Here is a 20601-nt window from a genome sequence, read left to right as displayed (position 1 = left end):
AGCTAGAGGGTGGAAAAAAAGAGAGAGAGAGAGCAATTACCTGAACAAATGTACCACAGAGGTCTCCCTGAGGCCTGGGCCATTTGAACTTCCTTTATATCACTCTCACTTCCAATCAAGGTATAGCCCCTGTAGGGCATGGATGACACTGATACCCCAGAGATATCGTTAAGCATGCTCAGATATGCAGCATGTTCCTGCATCTTGAAGCTCTGTTCTATTAGTGTTTCTACTGCTTCTTGAGTCCTTCCACAAAACTGTAACAATCGTGGCAAATTGGGAGCTTCCGGTGGGGGTGATTTGTTCCTGTTAGCTCTCAGAATGACATGAGCATTTGAACCTCCAAAGCCAAAGGAATTGATTCCAGCAAGGGAGCCTTTTATGGGGGTTGGCTTGGTGACTACTTGTAGGCGGCCGTCGTCTAAGGCAGGAATATCTGGATTTGGGGTGTTGTAGTGGAGATTTGGTGCCCATACACCATACTCAAATGACAGAACAACCTAAAACAGAGAAAACGTAACAAGACTAATTACTGGTTTTGTAACAAGTGTAATATAGAGATATAATTTTGGCATCATCCATGAAGGCTAAAAAAAACCCCTACTCTCAAGTTATATATGAAGACTTTAAGACCTTGTAAAGTCACCCATTCTACCCTCAAATATTTGAAGATAGAATTGCTGGAGTCTTTTTTTATATTGTGGAAGCCTCAAAATTAAGGAAAGATTCTGTTCATCATCATACAGTATATCAATTCTGTATTTCTGCTTCCTCCTTCCCATTCTCTTTCCTTTTCTGTGTTGGCAACCTTGCACTTTCCTCCTGCTTTCACCCATAAGGATCAATGAGCCCAACTTTTACCTCTGCACTGGATCGCTTACAAATGATCACTCTGCTCTCATTCTCATTCACAACACAAGTGGGAGCAACATATACAATAAGACAAGTATAAAATCTTTACCTTTGCTAAAGCTGCAAGACCAGAAGCCGGTTCTGGATGGCCCATGTTAGATTTTGTAGATCCAATCAACAATGGTGGCCGCTCTGATTGGCAAAAGACATTTATAATGCCATTCACTTCCTGTGGATCCCCAACCTAAGAATGAAAGAAAGATTGAAAGATTTCAAAGCTAACAATGACTGCTTCATTCTGTCAGTTTTTTTCATAAAATTGTATACACAGGTAATATGGTTGAAGGTAGAGACTACTATGATTGAGCCTAGTGGAGAGTAAGCATGCATATCTAAGATGGGAATAATTCTTTATATGCAGTCCAAATCTTCTAGCGTGACTCTAATCATATTCATTAGGAAGATTTTGAAATTATAAACCAATTTGAATATTACTGAAATATTGGGATGAAATAACAAGGCAGGAATCATGGTTTGCTGAAGCGTTGTCTTCTCCCGTGAAAACTTTAAATGGGAAACCTATTTTTTCTAACTCAGTTAGAGGAGTACAAAAAAATAATGATGGAATTCTAGAAGAATTACAATGAACATCAAAAGAAAATAATCAGAATAGAAATAGAATGTACCTTTGTGCCTGTGCCATGGGCTTCTATATATTCTACTTCTTCAGGTTTAATTCCAGACTCTCTGTACAGAGAACTGACCAACTGTTGCTGCATCCACCCAGAAGGAAATGTTACACCTAAAGTAAGAAGAACCATTAGCTCTCAATTTTGTATGAAGTACCAAAACATCCTCATTTAAGATTCACTCCTATACCAAATTACTTGGAAAAGTCCATTTAATTAGATCCTCATAATTAGGCATGTATAATTGTACTATTAGAGTGTAATACAGTGGTGGGATTCAAAAGTTTTTACTATCGGATCTGTGGGCGTGGCTTGGTGGGCGTGGCATGGCATGGCATGGCTTGGTGGGCATGACAGGGGAAGGATATTGTAAAATCTCCATTCCCACCCCACTCCAGGGGAAGGTTACTGCAAATTCTCCATTTCCTCCCGATCAGCTGGGACTCGGGAGGCAGAGAATAGATGAGGGTGGGGCCAGTCAGAGGTGGTATTTACCAGTTCTCCGAACTACTCAAAATTTCCGCTACCGGTTCTCCAGAACTGGTCAGAACCTACTGAATACCATCTCTGGTGTAACATAAATGCTACTACATTTGTCTGCAAAAATTTAAAATTAATATTTTAAAAAGAAGCATGATTATAAATGTAAACCACTAAGAAACCCTCAATTCAACCTAGGAATAAAACTAATATGTATTATATCTAGTAATGTAAGGATTATTAGAATTGTTCATGTGTTGTGCTTTGAATATTCAAAAAACATAAGTTAATATCATGATTATGGTGAATTTATGTAAAATATTCAATTTTGCAAACAGAAAAAAGCAACTTGCAGAACTTTTTAAAAATCAGCAATTTCTCAAGTAGCACAGAACCATCAATATGTACTGTGACTCAGTGAATGCTGAGTCATTCATTGGGATGTGTTTTCATGCTTCACACAGAAGGATTTCTTATAATTTATGATTAAGGGCATTTCTACCTGAGCCTTTTATTACTGTGGAATTGCTCTACCTTGTTCATGTAATATTTTTTGAACAGATCTAAAGTTCCATTTCTAACTCTCCAAATTTTGTTCTGATTCCTCCCCCACACACATATACAATATAGCAGCATTTTAAGAAAAGAAATCAAGGTCAACAATACAAGTAAATGGGCAATCTTTTCTGTGGCTAGGGACTTCACTCTTTTCAAGTTCTTATAGCCTGGATTTGGGACCAATTTTTCACCTCTTTTAGATGGGGAATTTAAATATTATAGGTGTGTTAAAGCCTATCTCCAGTTTACTGTTCCTATTTCCATTAGTTTCTTACTGAAAATCAAGATATCTCATTGTTCAACTTTACCATTAAATTCCTGTGGAGGAACTACCCCATTTCCCCCAAAATAAGACATCCCCTGATAATAAGCCCAATCGGGCTTTTGAGTGCATGGCAATAAGGCCAAGCGCTTATTTTAGGGTTCAAAAAAAATATAAGACAGGGTTTTATTTTTGGGGAAACACGATATCAGGAGTTTGCATAAACGTTGGCTCTGAGACTGCACAGTCTGGGTACCATGAGTTTTCCTATATGGCCTTTAGTATTTTTAAAATATTCAGACATTCATTCATATTTTTTTTCTAAGTAAAAAGGGAAAGAGGTAGTTGCTATGATGAAGTGGCAACCTCTGCTGCAAACTTTAGTATCCTACATTAATTGCTGGCTGATTGTAGAGAGCGACACTCTTAAAAGAAATCCTTTTTCTGGAATTCTGGAGAACTGTTGATAGTCAGTGTACTGACCAATGAAGTAGATGATACCATAACAGGAACCAATCAGAAATACCAGTTGGTTTAAATATGGTACAGATATTTCTAATCCAAGGAGAACGCTGCTGTTTCCTGCAGGATAATTCTTAAAACCTTAGAACTTCCAAGAAAGGGAATGATATTTTACCTTGTTCCTTAAATCCATCTGTGTTAATTCCAGAGTTTACTATGGTAGCATAAATCCGTTTGGCTTTTGATTTCTTGGTCAGAAACACAGCTACAACAGCTTCAGAGCGACAATAGCCATTCCCTGGAAAAAGCCAGAACCATAAAAGCAACAGATTCAGACTTTATTCATGTTTGAATAATTGGATTTCTAATCTTTGTTTTCAGAAGTGCTGAGCAACCAAAAAGTAAAAAATACTAAATCATGTTCATTCTCATATTGAAAATGGGGGATTTTTCAATTCCACATATTTTTAGAGTTGTCACTATTCAGAAAGTTACAGAAAAAAAATGATTAGCAGAATACATTTATGCAAGAATCTTACAGTATGTTCTGTTAATACACTTGGCTTCTTATTCTTTTGATTATCACACTGGCCACAGACCCTATTTTCCAAAATTTTACTAATAATCTGACATAAAGGCCACAATTCTGTTTTTCAAATATTTAATTATTAGGGGTATTAATTTTATAAGGAAATTAGTAATATTTCCTAACTTATTTTGATGGAATATTAAATGTTACAGAGAAAACTGTATTATAAAATCTTTTCCCAATCAAAAACATTACTGTATATAGAAAAACTGTAAAGAAACGTATCTAAAATATGCATTTAAAAATTTACCATTTACACTAATTCTCCTTGTAGTCTCTATATAAAATGCTTATCATCACTACAAACTGGAGGGTATCACATTAAAGCTTTTTTTATAATTCTAAAACTGGTTAAAGTTAATAATAACGTATTGGCTTTTAACAAGTAAATTCATTAAAAAGAATTCTCTTAAAAGAAAAAATATAGAATTAGCTTGCAAGCTAGGTTGATATACATGTTTTCTCTAATTTGTTCATATATTTTTAAAACTTAAACCTATTTCATTTATTTACCAACAAAAAAACAAATTAAGCTCTAAGTGGCTTTTTTGCCATATAATTTCTTTGCCACTCCAAACTTTATGGAATCATATGTACCTTGCATTTTTATAACTTTCTAGCTTTCTTGTCAGAGCTGCAATTTATGGAGAAGGAGCAACATAATATTACTAGAGGCAAGCAAGTAATACTTCAAAACTGTCTGCTTTCCCTGTTGGTAGCTTCCTTGCCTGATCTGAACCTACCAAGTAGTTCTCAAATTAAAAAAGCAATTAAAATTAATTCATTACTGCTGGAAAGCCTTGAAGGGAAAAATAGCACACCTTCTCAGGCTTTTCCGATTAAATGAAAGCTCTGAAAACAAATATTTATCATACTCAAATCCTTATAACATTTGACCTAAATATTTAACAATGAAAAAAGCAATCTTATTACCTTCAGCATCAAAAGATTTGCAGGTCCCTTCAGGGCTCAACATGCCGAGCTTCATGAACTGTACAGATGTATTGGGTTTCAGGATAAGGTTGACTCCACCTACAAGAGCTGATTCACACTGTCCACTGCTGATTGCTTTGTAAGCATTGTCCAGAGCAACAAGGCCAGAGGAACAGGCTGTGTCAATGGACATACTGGGCCCTTTGGAAATACAAGTTATGAAAAGACAGATTACCAAGTTTAAAAACTTTTTCAGTTATCCATCAAACCTGCCCCGTTTGCTTCTCCTGTAAGAAAAGGAAGGAGTCCCATTCTTCCTTGATTCCAACCCTCAAGAGAAATCACTACTTCTTTGTCAACAGCTCTGCTTCACATTGTAGCAGCAAGCCGCCCAGAAAAATTTCTAAATGCCCTCAATTATATATTTCACCATCTTAACGCTTGTATAAAACTGCCTGGATCCCTATAACTAAGCCCTTGTTTAGGAATTACCAGCTCAAAAGATAGTTACTGGTAGTTGCTAATATCGGTATTAAGCTAGAATAGAATAGAATCTTTATTGGCCAAGTGTGATTGGACACACAAGGAATTTGTCTTGGTGCATACGCTCTCGGAGTACATAAAAGAAAAGATACATTCGTCAAATATCATAAGGTACAACACTTAATGACAGTCATAGGGAAACAGTCAATATAAATCTTAAGGATACCAGCAACAAGGTTACAGTCATACAGTCATAAGTGGGAGGAGATGGGTGATAGGAACGATGAGAAGATTAATAGTAATGCAGACTTAGTAACTAGTTTGACAGTGTTGAGGGAATTATTTGTTTAGCAGAGTGATGGCATTCAGGAAAAAGCTGTTCTTATGTCTAGTTGTTCTAGTAGTAACCTGTAACTAGTAACATGTAACTCTGTACACTTGCCTTTGAAATCAAAAAAGTAAGAGATTCTGTTGGCAAACATAGCACGTTGACAGCCGGTCATACTGTATCCCAGCAACAGTTCAGGATCTACACTAAACGCTTCGGCAGCTTCTGACCCACTTACACCAATCCACACGCCTGTGTCTGTGCCTCGAATGGTAGTTGGGTCAATACCTATAAAGGAGGAAGACATATTTAATTCCCTGTGGTTTATAAGGCAAACAACTCAAAAGAACATCAGGCATATCTGATATCCAAATGGCTAATGGAAACATGAGATGGGTACATGGACAAGAAAAAAAAGGCATTTATGAAGGAATTATTGATTGTAATATTTATAATTTATTTGGCTATTTCAAAACTCTCTCAAGCTCTTCAGAGTGGCTCAGCTGTAGTTTGTTACTTTTATTCTATCAAACTACCTAATCTTTTCACAAATAAGAGTTTGGGCCATATCTTTTTAGTTTCTTTACATGCACATTACAATCAAACCAATATGACCAAGCTAGAGAAAGATACCAGTGGTTACTAATGACTACTTTAAAAACAGTCTTCCTGTGTCTATTCTATGCATGAATAAATCTGAATCTAATTTTTTATCCAAACTGTTTCTGTACACTCAGTTCATAGACAATAGGATTTTTGAATAAAGAATTCCAGGCTCTCTGCTTACCACCATCCAAAATGGCTTCATAAGAAACTTCCAATAACAGACGTAGTTGAGGATCCATGGTGTGAGCTTGTTTTGCATGGACTCCAAAAAATGTGGCATCAAATTTGCTGATATCTTTGAGTTTCCCATTTCTCTTGGGCAGTCCATAAATTCCTGAATTAAACAAGAAACAAAAGAATTTCATCACCATCATTGTGTGGTATATAATTACTGAATGAGAAGGTGTCATTATAAATCAGGTGCTGATTGCACTTATTTTTCATGTAACTATTTTTACATCTCAGCAGGCCAAGTAAATATGAAAGCAAGATGTAAGATACTGTAAGAGTTGTTTTGGAAAGCCACATCATCTTTTTTTTTTTGGAAAGACAAAATATCTTATTATTTTACCAGTATCCAAGTTTTATGCATTGTTCTCTGCTGGAGCACACAACTTGTCATAGATTCAGAAGTAGTTATACCTAACAAATCTTGACTAGCTTGTATTAATTTCTATTGTCTGGTGGAGTTGGGGTGGCCAATAAATTTAAATAAATAAATACTTATTTTACAAATATAGCTAACTGCATTTATTTTGGATAAATACCTATGATCAATCCAATTAATAACATCAATACAACTGACATCTAAACACTGTTAGTTTGGTATATTTTTCCATCCATAAAAGCTTCCTTTTACTTTAATGTCTTGGTTAAACTGCCCAGTTTGTAAACTACACTCTAGAGCAGTGGTTCTCAACCTGTGGGTCGGGACCCCTTTGGGGGTCGAATGACCCTTTCACAGGGGTCGCCTAAGACCATCGGAAAACACATATTTTCAATGGTTTTAGGAATAATTTTATGGTTGGGGGTCACCACAACAGGAGGAACTGTATTAAAGGGCCGCGGCATTAGGAAGGTTGAGAACCACTGCTCTAGAGAAATTAGAAATTATCCTTTCAATCATCTCTAATTTCCAAATAATGATGAGAGGCCTGGGTATTAAAAAAAAAAAACGAGTTGAGGGGGATGCAGAAACTTCCTAATGAGAATGGAAATGACTTACTTTCTTAATCAAAATAAAATAGGAAACTGATCGAACAGTCTAAAATAATTCAATCGTTTAAAAAGAATGATTTCATTTGATCCTACTTCTGCTTATTCAAACCAATGAACATAAAGGCTTTTTTTTCTCCAAGTTTCTTTTTCTACCATCAACTAAGAATTATTTAACTTACCTGGTTTCCATCTCCGATCATCTTCTGTAACCATGTCCACTCCATTGATCAAGTTTTCCCAAAATTCCTGCAAATTTTCTGATTCTGGCAGCATCCCTGCTATACCGGCAATTACTACGTCTTCCATCTTTCAATGCTTTTCTGAACAGAAAAGGAAAAACAAGAGTCAGGTCTAGGCAGTGAATATTGCAAAAAAAAAAAAAAAATATGACAAAGTTTTTTTTACTGCTTAAAGTTTTTTAAAGTTATCTTTCACTGCTCATTGAAGAATTAATTTTCTTTCTTTGCTATGACAATGGACTCTTTTAAAGACACACTTGAAGGACAGCAGAACAATATTGTATAAGTTTGCATAACCACACACTAAATGTGTGGGCGAATCATTAAAAAAAAAGTGAGGTGCTCAATTATTCAAATAGAGCAACACTTAGCCTATGGAGATTTTGACCATTGAGGGCTCCTTCCTTCCAAATTACAGGGCTGATCCTCGTTTTCTGTTTGCCTCATTGCCAGTAAGGGACACCCACTACCTCTTGAGTCCAGGAACAGAAGTTGTCATCCTCTACACTACAAGTACACCCTCTGGCTTTATTTTGAAGGTCTGCTCCAAATTGTCTGTTTTCAAAGCTATTTTAAGCCTTCTTCCAAGTAGTGCTTCCTTTCAATCTTATGGCAACTCCTGCAATTGGCAAAAAGCTCCTGGTCTGTGCCTTCCCTCCAGGGATTGGCCACTGCCTTGTGTGGCCATTTCATCTTGCATTCTCAGGCTCCTGTGTTCTCTGATGATGAGCAGCTTCCATTTTGCAATTATCTTGTGATTGATTCAACAGTGACCTATTAAGTCAATGAACTTTCCTCAACCCATAATTTGTGGAAAGTCCTTATGCCACTTAAGCCTTAGATATGCCGTTGGGCACCCTTTTAAGTCCTTCCCAGGCTGAGTGAAGCAGGATCCTTTTGTTTTCTATCCTCTTCCCACAGTGCTGCAAAATTTCCCCTTTTTTTTATCTTTTTAGTTGCAACATAAGCAAGCACATTGGGATGAAGTTACCAAGTTTAAGTGAATGCTACTTTGCTTCCATGGGTTCTTCCTTCTTATAAAAATTTCATCGATTTACAATGGAACATAAGAACAAACAACTTATTCCCTTAGTTTTAATCATCACAGCATTAAAAGTACAAGAGAGAAAGAAGAGAGAGATGGAAGGAAGGAGGGAAGATGGGTTTTCATTAGTCTGTAAATAGAACCTCAAAAGAATGGTTGGACTAGATGACTTCCAAGGTTCCTTCCAACTCTGTTATTCTGTTAATGTATGAAAGGAGACAGGTGTGCAAATATCTGCGAAAATCAAGGGGAAAAACCAGGGACCCATGAGGATACTAAATTTGTAAAAGGAAAAGGCAGCTACCAGGAAATCCTAAATGAGCAGAATCAGAGTAAGTGAAAAAATGATAAATAAGTAGAATGGACATAATATTATAGAGGTCTTCTGTTTCCAGTAAGGATACTCTGAATCCAACTAATTGTGTTTTAGATAATTATTGCACTCCACAGTTTTTTGCTTAGGTGTGCCATGGATTTAATAATAACTATGGTCATTTTGTTACCTGACATATTTTGAATGGAACTGAACTATTGCTGCTCAGGATCTTAAAAAGTGTTTTTGAATGGATGAATTTGATAATAATAGCAGTTCAATTTATCTGCTCAGTGTCAAAGGACTGATAGAATTTATGATTTAGTTAGAAAAAATAAGAACCGGAAAATAGTGAAATACATGTTTTATTCTGTAGTCTCATTAAAATTAGAAGAGGCATATTTCCAAGAGTATGCAATTTAAGTAAAATTAGAAAAGTTTTAGACTATTAAAATGAGTTATAACAATAAGGCAATTTATGATATATTTGAAAGTTTTGAACGGTATATCTTGTACTGAAAATGACTATGGAAATAGCATACTAGAATAAACAATTTTATTTAAATTTAAAATTCAGATCTCATAATCAAAAGTACATGCTAATAACATTTGGGGTTTGTCAATAAATATATCAGCAAAGCTATTTATATCCAATTTCTTCTCTCAGTGAATTGTGCAAATCCAAAGGCACCTTTACTTCTCTTTGGGAGCAAATTTGGAAGAAAGGGGGGTCAGCCATTCAGATGTTCAAGAGGTTACACCTCTCTCCAGTATTTTAGCTGTATTCAGTGTAAGCTGTTACAATGGTGACAACTAATGAAGCTACTGTCCATACTGCTTCTTTTTACATTGGATGGTCCTACTGGAAATATTCAATGAACATCCATTGTGTGCTAGAAAGGGTAATGAAGATGACACTTTCCTAGCAGGCAGCAAATAGTACATAGGTCTTCAACAAGAATATGAGCATTGTTAAGGGATAATGTCCCCATATCAGTGCTGTGGAGTCGGAGTCGGAGTCGGAGTTGAGGAGTCGGAGTCGGAGGAAATTTTGGGTACCTGGAGTCGGAGTCGGAGTCGGCAAACAATGCACCGACTCCGACTCCGACTCCGGAGGCATCCTAAACAATGGCAAAAAGACTGCTAACATAAAGTTATGAAAGGACGTTTTGTCTTCCTTAAAATGGATGCATGCACACGTCACAGAGTCAATTATTTCGCTATTAATGTTAGATTTGTGGATGAAAATAACAAAACAATAACACGGACCCTCGGAGTAAAGGACACTCAGGCACATCACACCAGTGATTACCTTCAGAAGTTAGTGGAGGGTGTTCTAGAAGATTTTGAAATTAAAAAGGAACAGATTTTATGTGTTGTGACAGATAACGCTTCTAACATGTTGAGCACAATTGAGAAGATGAAGGCAGATGAAGAAGGTATCAAACAGATATTAGACTTAGAGGAAGACAGCTCTGCAAGTATTAGAGAAAGTTTAGAAACTGAAGAGAATGCTGACATTTTTTTAGACAACTTTGTTGAAGAAGCATTGAAGCTTGCTACTATTCATCATATGCGATGTGCTGTTCATACACTGCAACTTGCCATAAGAGATGGATTAAAAGATCGCCATGCAGCTACATTAATTGGCAAATTACGGCAAGTAACTGTTGCAGCCAGGGCCCCAAAAACAGATGCAATTTTGAAAAGACGTGCAGGAAAAGGAGCCATTTTGGATCAAACAACTCGCTGGGGAAGCACTTATTTAATGGTGAAGCGTTTGCTTGAACTTAAAGACTTCATAGAAGAAATGGACAATGAAAATCTTGCATTAACTGCAAGCCAGTGGACACAAACAAAAGAGCTGGAGAACCTTCTTTCTCACCCCTTCACTGTCACCAAGAGGTTGCAATGTGATGATCTAACCCCGGGTAAATTCCTCTTGGAATGGAAGAGCCTGTTATATCGCCTGAACAAAAATGGAGGGTTAATAGCTGAGGGCATTGCATCTTCAATGATGAAAAGAGAGAGTCTTTTGCTGGAAAATGAAATCTTGTTAGCGGCTATTTATGTCGACCCAATGAGCCGACTTTTATTGAACAGTAAACAGATTGCTACTGGGAAAAAGGCCCTCTATGATGTAGCAGTTCGCATGAAGGGATTACGACCTGAAATACCTCCACAGGAGGATGGAGTTCTTTTAAGCAATAGTGGTAACTCAGAATCATCTTCTTCAAACGAAGAATTAGACTTTGATTCCTTCTTAGACAAAATGGAAGTTGCTAAAGGAAAGCGACGTCGCATAAGCGTTACAGAACCAGTAAATGTCCAAATAAAAAAATTCCAACAGGAGTTTTATAAAGCACTAAAAGAAGTTGAAAAGTATGATCGCTCATCAAAACTTACTGTTGAAGAAGCCATCCTTGTTTATCCAGAGATCGTTAGTGATGTGGCCAGAATAGTTACTGCAATGCCACCCACCCAAGTCAGTGTCGAAAGATTATTTTCAGCCCTAAAAATAATAAAGTCTGACTTAAGAGCCTCTATGAAAGAGGATCTGGCAGAGGCAATTCTCTTCCTTAGAACTCTACATTGAATTGATTTGCATTTGCTAAGCCTATAACTACATTTCAAGATTAATATAAACCATTTCTAGGTTTTACAGATTTTGTTTTTGGTTCATATAGATAAGCTTTGTTTTTGTTCTAAAACAACCAAATAATGTGGTTTGTATTTTTGAACTGGTAAAGTTCCTGTTCCTGATGTTTATGCCTGCTGCTACTATCCAGCAACTTGATTAATTAAATTAATAAAAAAAAATTAATAAAACTTTGTTGTTTTCATTGTGTTTGTCTTTTGCTTAAACTGTTCAATACAGTAGACTGTTGGCTTCCCAGCCAGTAGTCCTGTGGTAATGACATGTATGTTGCCTTTCTTTCCTTCAAGGAATGTATAAAATACATTCGCATATTAATACAGAGGAGTCGGAGTCGGGGAGTCGGAGTCGGAGTCGGAGTCGGAAGTACAAAAAACTGAGGAGTCGGAGTCGGAGTCGGAACATTTATCTCCCGACTCCACAGCTCTGCCCCATATGCCACCCTCCATCCATAACACAGAAGAGTTCTGTGTGGTTTGTACTATGCACATAGGGCACAATTGACAAGGAGAAGTTTTGGCTTATGTGGCCCCTCTGCTAAGTATGTATGTAAAGGTGTTCCATTACAGAGGGAATCAGATATTTTTTAAAATCCCCTTTAAGCAGTACCCTTTAAGCAAAGTTCAATCCCTAGTGTGTACATGGGTGTATCATTTTCTAGCAATAACATAGAATTGGCTCACCACAATGCTTGCAATGTTTTTCAAATATCCCAACCTAACCTACGACTTGGCATTTCCTGAGGGTCTACCATCAAAGTTCTAATCAGGCCTACACCTGGGTTAGGGACATCTGGTAAACTTTGAACAAAAATGACAGTGACATTGATTTCAATCCTTCTGTAAAATACTCTCACCCTCAGGATATAGTTAATTCACTACATCCTCTCACAATGTATTAATATGCTAATAAAATAGAATCATACAACCCATGAGTTGGAAGTGACCAAAACGTCTTGCTTGATGCCCTGACTCCACTAAACCATCCATCATAAGAAAGCATTTAGATCCTGTTTGAACATCTCTTGAGATAGGGGATTCCATCACTCTTCAAAGTAATATTTCTTAGCAACTCTTACTGTCAAGGAATTCCTCCTAATACTCAGCATGAATCCCCTTTTCAATGTGAACATGTTGACTTCTTTCCTGCTCCTGTTTCAATGGAGAATAGCTCTGCCCCCTGCTGCAAAAAAGCAGCCACATACCTCTAGATATTTCATCTTCCCTTTCTCTTCTCTTCTGCAAGCTACTCATGCCCAACTCTTTTAACCATCCTCATAGGATATGGTTTCCAGGCCTTTAGGAACCTAGGAGCTCTTTTTCTGAGCCAGTTTCCTCTTGTCCCTGTTAAGGTGCAGTACTTAAGCCTTCTTAACTGGAGTGGCCACTTTGTGGGGATTCATCTTTTCTTATGGTTTCTCATTTCGCTTCAACTTATTTATCTGTTAGGATTTCAAAGATTGATTTTCTGCTCTTTTGCCCGAGTTCATTATAATCTGCTTTTCCTCAAAAAGTTTTCCTAGCTGAGATAGTTGCCTAGCAGATATCAGAATAAGCCTATTGCTACTACTGTATAGCCTACCGCCCTGAAAACTTTGGAATTGATTTAGAAATAGTATGTCCACAGCCATTGGACAGTGGCCTGGAAATAAATTTCCACAATAATATCATTTTTTCATTCTCACTTAGCAACAGAAATTTTGGGCTCAATTGTGACCATTGAGGACTATATATAATTCCTCTTCAGAAAAACTATATAATCCCAAAGCCTTCTTCAATTCAGGGAGGACATGCTGTCTTAAAGATGGCACATACTTGGCTTTCCCAGAGATTCTTTTCCATTACTGAACTGTTTTTGTAGAGTTCAATATATTCCTTAGAGTAAGTATACTTAAGTATAACACTTAAGTTGCAGAAGAAATATTGCCAATCCCGTTGGGACTGCAGCTTAATTATAATAAAATGGTGCAACAACTGAATTAAGATTCTGGGTGGAGCAGAATCCAGAACTACGAAATGTGCTCAGCCCTATTATTAGGTGAAATTAGGTATTATGTTAGCAAATCAGGAAGGCCACACTTGTTACCAGGCTCTTTCTTGCCCTTGTTTTACCTTCCTTGAGCAGTTCACAGATGTCTGCAATAGGTAATGATGCTTCAGTTGCCAATCACTGCTTTCTCAAACATATAGTAAAATATATCCATGTTTCCCCAGAAATAAGACCGGGTCTTATATTAATTAATTAATTAATTAATTAGTCATATTTCTATGCCGCCCACTCTCCGAGGACTCTGGGTGGCTTACACCAAAGACGGTATACTAAATAGCATATTGCTCTCAACAATCTGGGTCCTCATTTTACCCACCTCGGAAGAATGGAAGGCTGAGTCAACCTTGAGCCAGTGAGATTTGATCCGCTGATCTGCTGAACTAGCAGTCAGCTGAAGTAGCTGCAGTACTGCATTCTAACCACTGTGCCACCTTGGCTCTTTTTATTCTTTTTAATAATAATCTTTTTAATTATTGCTCCAAAAAACACATTAGGGCTTATTTTCCAGTTAGGTCTTATTTTGGGGGAAATACAGTACTAAATGTGTCTGGCTGGCTGATGATCTTAAATGGGGCTTATTTTGTGAGTAGGGTTTATATCAAGAAAATACCTCATAGATGCCTTTAAACAATGTGCTAAATTTATGGATTGTGGCTTAGTAGTTTGAATTGAATTAATGGGTCGAAGTATTAAGCAATTCCAGACAGTGGATTAATTTATCACACAGATTATGAATGCTCTTTGATAACAGAGCTCTAATCTCTGTGGGGGCTGATGAATTTGGCTATCTGTTATCTCTATCTTGTCCCTTTTTAAATAACTTATCGAAGGAAAAGAAAGGAGGCAGAATTGCTTGCTTCAAGTGGAGCAGAATTGCTTGCTTCAAGAGCAAAGCAACACTATAAATATAGCAGACCCCATGTCACTTCCACTTACTCAGCTAGTATACCAATTGAAACAGATGATTAAGCAATTTCAATCCCCAAAAGTTGGCAGAACATAAAATGATAGGACAGAAGAAAGGGAACTATAGCAATAGATAGCAAGGATGTGCTTCCAGAGGTGTAGCAAATTGGGGGAGGGGGGAGGAATATTAGTATGTACCATTAATTCAAAATAAAAATCCTTTTTAAAAACAGTCCTGGGTTCAGATATTATCTATCTTGATTTGGGGAAAAAAATAGTCACTGTTTTGCCTTTGACAACTCAATATCTTAGCCAGCCTAGATTTGAAATAAACCACTGATAGATAGGATAGTAAAGGAAGACAGAAAGCAGAGCAAAGATAGTCCATGCATAATACAGGTGAACATTGCATGTAGCTTAAGTAAACATAAGAAGTAGGGGCAATAGACAAAAAATATAGTAAGGAAAGTAGGCATTAATTATGCAACTACTTAGGACAGGATTACAAATATGTACTTGAAAAATTGGTCATTATAAATCTAAGGATTCATATTTTGATGCAGAACTGATTGCCAGTTTTATACATCAAAGCAGTTTCGGACCATTTGGGATGCTCCCTGAACAAACCAGGTGTTGCCCCAACACCATCAAGTGAAAGAAATGTTGGAAAAATAATGTCCCAATATCTCTGGGAAATAACCAGTTTGGTGAAAACTGCATTCAGATATTCTTCATATTTACTTTTGACAAAGCAAGCATATATTAAAGGGCAATAGGCTGTCCATGTATAATACAAAATACCTATAAATGTATCCTTGGGGATTTCTTAAATTTTCCCAGTGTGCCTTTCTTTCACTTCTGCAAGTAAAGTATATTATTTCTTTTCCTTAAGTTGATAACTATAATAAATTATCTAGAAATTGCTGTGAATTCCTCTGGTCATGACCCCAAAAACCTGGCTGGCCAAAATGAAATACAAAGTTCCATCCTTGCACAAATTCCACTTATAGAATTCAAGGGGCTGGCTTTTCAACCTTATTTCCTTACAAATAATTAATTATCATTCTAGGAAGAGCCTGTTGATTTAGACAAAAATAATCTAGTCCAGTGTATTGCGTCTTAGAATGACCTGAGCAATATATCTGCAAATTTAAAAAAGGAAAACAGACCAAGTGCTTCTGACCAGTTTAATGGATACAAGATAGACAGTGTATCACGGTCAGCAGTGAGTGCTGTCCAGTTCCAAAGGAACTGGCCATTCTAATTTGGAATACTCTGCTCTCCAGGAGAATTTAAAGACAGCACAGAAAACCACCATATTACTGGATCTCAAATACCCATTTGCCTCTTAAACAGGCCTTTGTCCTCTCCCCCATTTTACAACCCTGAGGTAGAATTTTCAAACTTTAACAAGCCATTCACCTTCTCAGTTGTGATTAATTTTGTTAAACAGTCATCAGGACTGTTTGAGCTATCATGTGTTGAATAATGAAGGTGGATTCTTTTAAGCAAACTATAGTTTAAATGACATTATCAACTGGTTTATAATAAAAACTATTGTTTCATGTGACATCTAAATACGTTCAAATATATTTCAAATCTGTTTTGAAGTTGGCCATGACAGTCTGCACTGATATATTTCAAATTTCCTACTAGCATGCCTACTTCAGAAATTTAAAGATTGTTCAGCCCAGATTTTATATACCAATCTATTACATCATTTTTATTATGTATATCCAGTATTTCCATTAACTTGTATTTCCAGAAAACTGAAGTGCTATTATGATATGCAACTTGGTCTAGTTCCTCAATTTGTTGACTGAGAAAACTCACTGAATATAAGTACCTCTCTTCCTAGTTACTTGTGGTTACAAGTAGAGCCTAGCACTGTAACCCTAAACAAATTTCTTATGGATAAACTCACTGAACTGAGTAAGACTTGTTTCTAAGTTTACTAACCCAGAGCTGGCCTGTTACTGTGCAGTTTACATCTACTTAGAAGCAACTCATGTTGTATACCACTGAACTAGTAATGTGTGGCATAGATTTCAACTAAGGATAAATAAAATGCAAACAATTAAGCAAAACCACTTTAAAAAAATACCTACTGTTGCAAACAGTTTAGTACTGCTGAAGTCAACAAAGCTGCATTTTAATTTAGGGCCATCACTGAATGAATTGTTTGTAGACTAGGAAATTAAAGTTCTTTGTTTCCACTGGCTTTAATGGAAAAAAGGAACTTACCATACTATTACAATTTTATTCTTACTTCCTGTAGCTTTAAAGCAGTTTTCCCCAATCTGCAGCCCTTAGATACTGATGGTTTCCATCATTCCCAGTTAACATAAAACAGAGTTGGACTGGTCCTCAAATTTAGAGTGCTAATGTCCAAAAGATATAAACAGTTCAATATTGGAAAAGGCTGCTTTAAAATTGCTTTCAGATTATTCTAAATAATAGTTTTATGCTGTTGAATATTGTAATTCACTTCAGAATCATTTTTTAAAAACTTTTAATAAGTCAGTAATACTTAAAAACTTAATTTACAGGTCAAGAAAAATATAATTAATAAATGGGAATGTGCCATCCATTACCTTACTGTTTAAAATAAAACGTGCCTAAAAGTTTCAGTGCGTTGCATGCATCTGTTACTTGATAAATGTGAGAACTGTATTAACGCTTTATTAAAATGCGTTAATAAAACTATGTAGTTACAATTTTGAATGTCAAATCATGTTTGCATCATTAACACAATTGTAGGCTTTCAAAAGCAATGGAGCAAAGATGGTGAGGAGTTGGGAGGATACCAGATATATTGTAATAGAGAACAGTAAGTTACATATTTTGTCCAGTAGCAAAAAGATTTCCTTCTGTATCAATCAGAACTATCTTATTTGTTATTATCTTCCTGAGAAGAAGCAAATTAGCTTGTGAGCAACAAAGAAGATTATCCTATCTCCAAAGTTCCTCACAGAAAAGTCACAGAATATTCGCAACATTGAGTTTTTGCATTTCAGGTCTTAGCTCGTTCTGCATACTATTGTATGTAAATGATAAGAGCCAGAGATTTCCCTCTAGTCTAGGTCTTTAGAAATAAATATTAGTACGTCAGCGTATCTTGCTTTCCCTCCTTGATGCCAAAATGGCTGGATGCAGAGCACTTCCAATGCAGAAAGGCTTAGTTCTCCCCTCATGAAACACCCCTCCCCCTTATCCAACAATCTCAGAAACCACCTCTTAATTTTAACCTATTGGCATACTACAAAATGACAACCTATCCAGAATTTATCCATGTCATTTTATGGAAGGCAACAGAGAAAGTTGCAAGATTTCTAAAGAGACACGGTCAAATCACAGCGTCGTTTCCCAAGAGCCAACCCAAGCTGGCATCGTTTTAAATTCAACGGTCTTTATTCTAAAAGGATTTTTATAAGGCAAGCTCATTGTATAATTACAGACTTCCCTGCGCCTCCAAGGCCTCGACGCGTCGCACACCACACAACCTTTCGCTGCCACTCAGAAGGCAACCTGAAATCGATGTCGCTCCAAAATCAGCACAACTTCCATTCAAAAGAGATGCGTTTCAGCCATTCCCCAGGCTTACACAATCCACTTTGCATAAAAGAGGCTGGGAAAATGGAACACATTTAGCGATGTGGTGCCTCTCCAATACCGGTTTCCCCTCCCCTCCCCACGCAGGAGCCAGAGCGAGGAAGATGGTTGGTCTGGAAAGAAAAGGGCCTCTCCTCGGCGACGGAGGGAGACGGATTTGAACCCCCTTCTACAATGCCTCCATCCTTTCCTCACCCCAATTTGTGGAATACACCCCCCCACGCCCCCGAGGATAACTCGGGCCCCGCGTGTCTTCCCCCCGCCCGCCCCCCGCGAACGCCGTTCCAGCCGCAGGCTCCATTTTAGCTTCCCGCAGTTTCTTTTCATTCACGCCAGAAAACCCCATCCAAGTTTTGGATGCCTTTTTCCAAGCAACGTTAAGCCGGTTACCTGCTCAGGTCCCTGAGGTCGGCCAGGCGGCAGGTCGGTGCTGAGACAAGCGATGCGGCAGCTGCTGAAAGCTGGTTGGCGGAGGAGGCGCGCTTTATCCGATTGCTATTAGGCACGCAGGTCTCTCGGCTAATTTGCCTCTTTCGTTCCCGGTGCTTTGGCGCACACTGAGCTCTCTGCGCTCTCCGTTTCTTTCTCACTGTCTCCCTCTAGCTCCCGGCGCCTATTTAAACAGCCACCACCTCCGGTGGCCACGCCACATGGGCTGACAGTTTGCTTTTTTGCTTCAGTCCAATGAGAGCCGGCGCTGGGCCTCCCGGAGCAGATCCTGGGGCGATGCCAGGCCCTGGCTCACGGGAGCTTCTCGCGATCACCGATGGGGAGGAAGGGAAGCAAAGAGCAGCGCCCAGAAGAACACGCGTCGTCGTCCATACCCTCCCTAGGCACCATCCGAGGCCTCTCGAAGCCTACAAAATGTCGGCGAAAGGAGGGGAGGGGAGGGGGGGAGGACACAACAACGTCACTGCTTGGATTTTAGTCCGAAACGATTATTTGAGACCCGTGATAGTTATGGATGGATTTTGTTTAGATACCCGTTTTTTCCCCTCGGGAGCGCAAGGCCGTCTTTTTCCTTCCTTCGATCTGCGGGGCAGGCAGGGAAGGCTAAAAAAAAAAAAAGCCGGGCTGGCGGTGAAGTCACTGGGGGAGTTTTGTGGATGTTTTTGTGTGTTTAAACGCTAACCACTACACCAGAATGTTCGCCATCCTCTAAGAGTCTTTACAACCGCATTTACTTCACCCTCCTCGCACATACCTTTCCCCCGCCCCACGAAACTTTTGCTACTCGATCGACGAATAAACCTACGATCACCGTCTCTCGGTGGAGTGGATTCAGCAGCGCCACCCACGGACTTCGCTAGCCGAGCCCCCCCACACCCCCAAGAGTCGCGCCTTTTTCTCCCGGCCCACTTCGAGACGACTACGTGATGCTTTCTCGAGAGCCACCTGGTGCCACCGGCTGCAATGGGGTGGCGGCGGAAAGGGAAGCCCGCTTGCTGTCTAGAAGGAGGCTTGCTCATAAGCGGCTGGGCCTGCTCGTGTGACAAGTGTGGCGCGGGATGCACTTGAATTCATTTTCCCCAGCCTCAAGGGAAAGATGAGCGGGTGGGAGATGCAACCTTGCTTTAGGAATCACGGAGTAGCTGTGTGTATGCATCGTCTAGTGAAGCCTGGGAGAGGAGCATAATGAATTCCTTTTCCCAGCCAGTCTCCTCTTCGGAAAAAAAATTAATTAGGCAAGTTTATCCCTTTAGACTTTCGGCCCAGCACTTTGCCAAACGAGTCTAATTGGCCGCAGGGCAGGCGCTCTTCCCTGAGGAAACGGCTGGTGTCCTAGGAGATCAACGCCAGTCGCGCTGCTTGTCTTGCTACACTCTGACCGAGTTCTTTAAAACCCGGCTAAAATGAAATACACAAAAGAACACATTTCTTTCGGGGCCCTGGGTCATTGATAGGAGTGCCCAATCAGAAAGCCGAGAGATGTAGGCGTGGTTGCTCTTCCACCAATCCCAGAGGCTGTGTGGGTGTTGCTAGGAGATAGGGTGATATGGTGACTGTATTTAGGGGGACGGGTCTGTTTAGGAAATGAAGCTGTTGGTGATGCAAGAAGAGCTTGTGAATTGTGGCTTATTTCAGGTCATTCACCTCAGAAGAGTACGAGCTTCCCGGGTTACTACCGTTCAGTCTTTCAAGTAGACTCCAGATCGCTTCAATCCAACTTCCAAGGATTTTATTCCTGCTGCATGGAAGAATATAGGCCCAAGAAACGGTTAAATGTCCTTAAATAGTGCCCGACTGTTTTTACATCTTTTGTCTTTCAAGATTTGCTTCATGGCAGAGTGTAGGATCCTCTGACTAGGATTAAGAACTTG

At 38.6% G+C, this 20601-nt stretch overlaps 1 protein-coding gene across 1 annotated transcript in view; it reads right to left on the bottom strand.

Annotated features, from left to right (window-relative positions):
* FASN (fatty acid synthase) overlaps positions 1-18855 on the bottom strand; it is a 56386-nt gene extending 37531 nt beyond the window's left edge. The window contains exons 1-9 of the mRNA XM_070937629.1: positions 18671-18855; positions 7640-7780; positions 6424-6576; positions 5751-5924; positions 4826-5026; positions 3479-3601; positions 1539-1654; positions 962-1096; positions 41-500 (exon numbers count right to left, since the gene is read on the bottom strand). Coding sequence (XP_070793730.1) covers positions 41-500; positions 962-1096; positions 1539-1654; positions 3479-3601; positions 4826-5026; positions 5751-5924; positions 6424-6576; positions 7640-7766 — 1489 coding nt within the window. The 5' untranslated portion in view covers positions 7767-7780; positions 18671-18855. The remainder of the gene's footprint in view (positions 1-40; positions 501-961; positions 1097-1538; positions 1655-3478; positions 3602-4825; positions 5027-5750; positions 5925-6423; positions 6577-7639; positions 7781-18670) is intronic.
* Positions 18856-20601: the final 1746 nt, after the last annotated feature.

The sequence above is a fragment of the Pituophis catenifer genome, unplaced genomic scaffold, assembly GCF_029215685.1.
Source record: "Pituophis catenifer annectens isolate HBS135680 unplaced genomic scaffold, rPitCat1.0.hap2 SCAF_2, whole genome shotgun sequence".
Classification (NCBI taxonomy): Eukaryota; Metazoa; Chordata; class Lepidosauria; order Squamata; family Colubridae; genus Pituophis; species Pituophis catenifer.
This window is presented reverse-complemented; position numbering and strand designations above follow the sequence as displayed.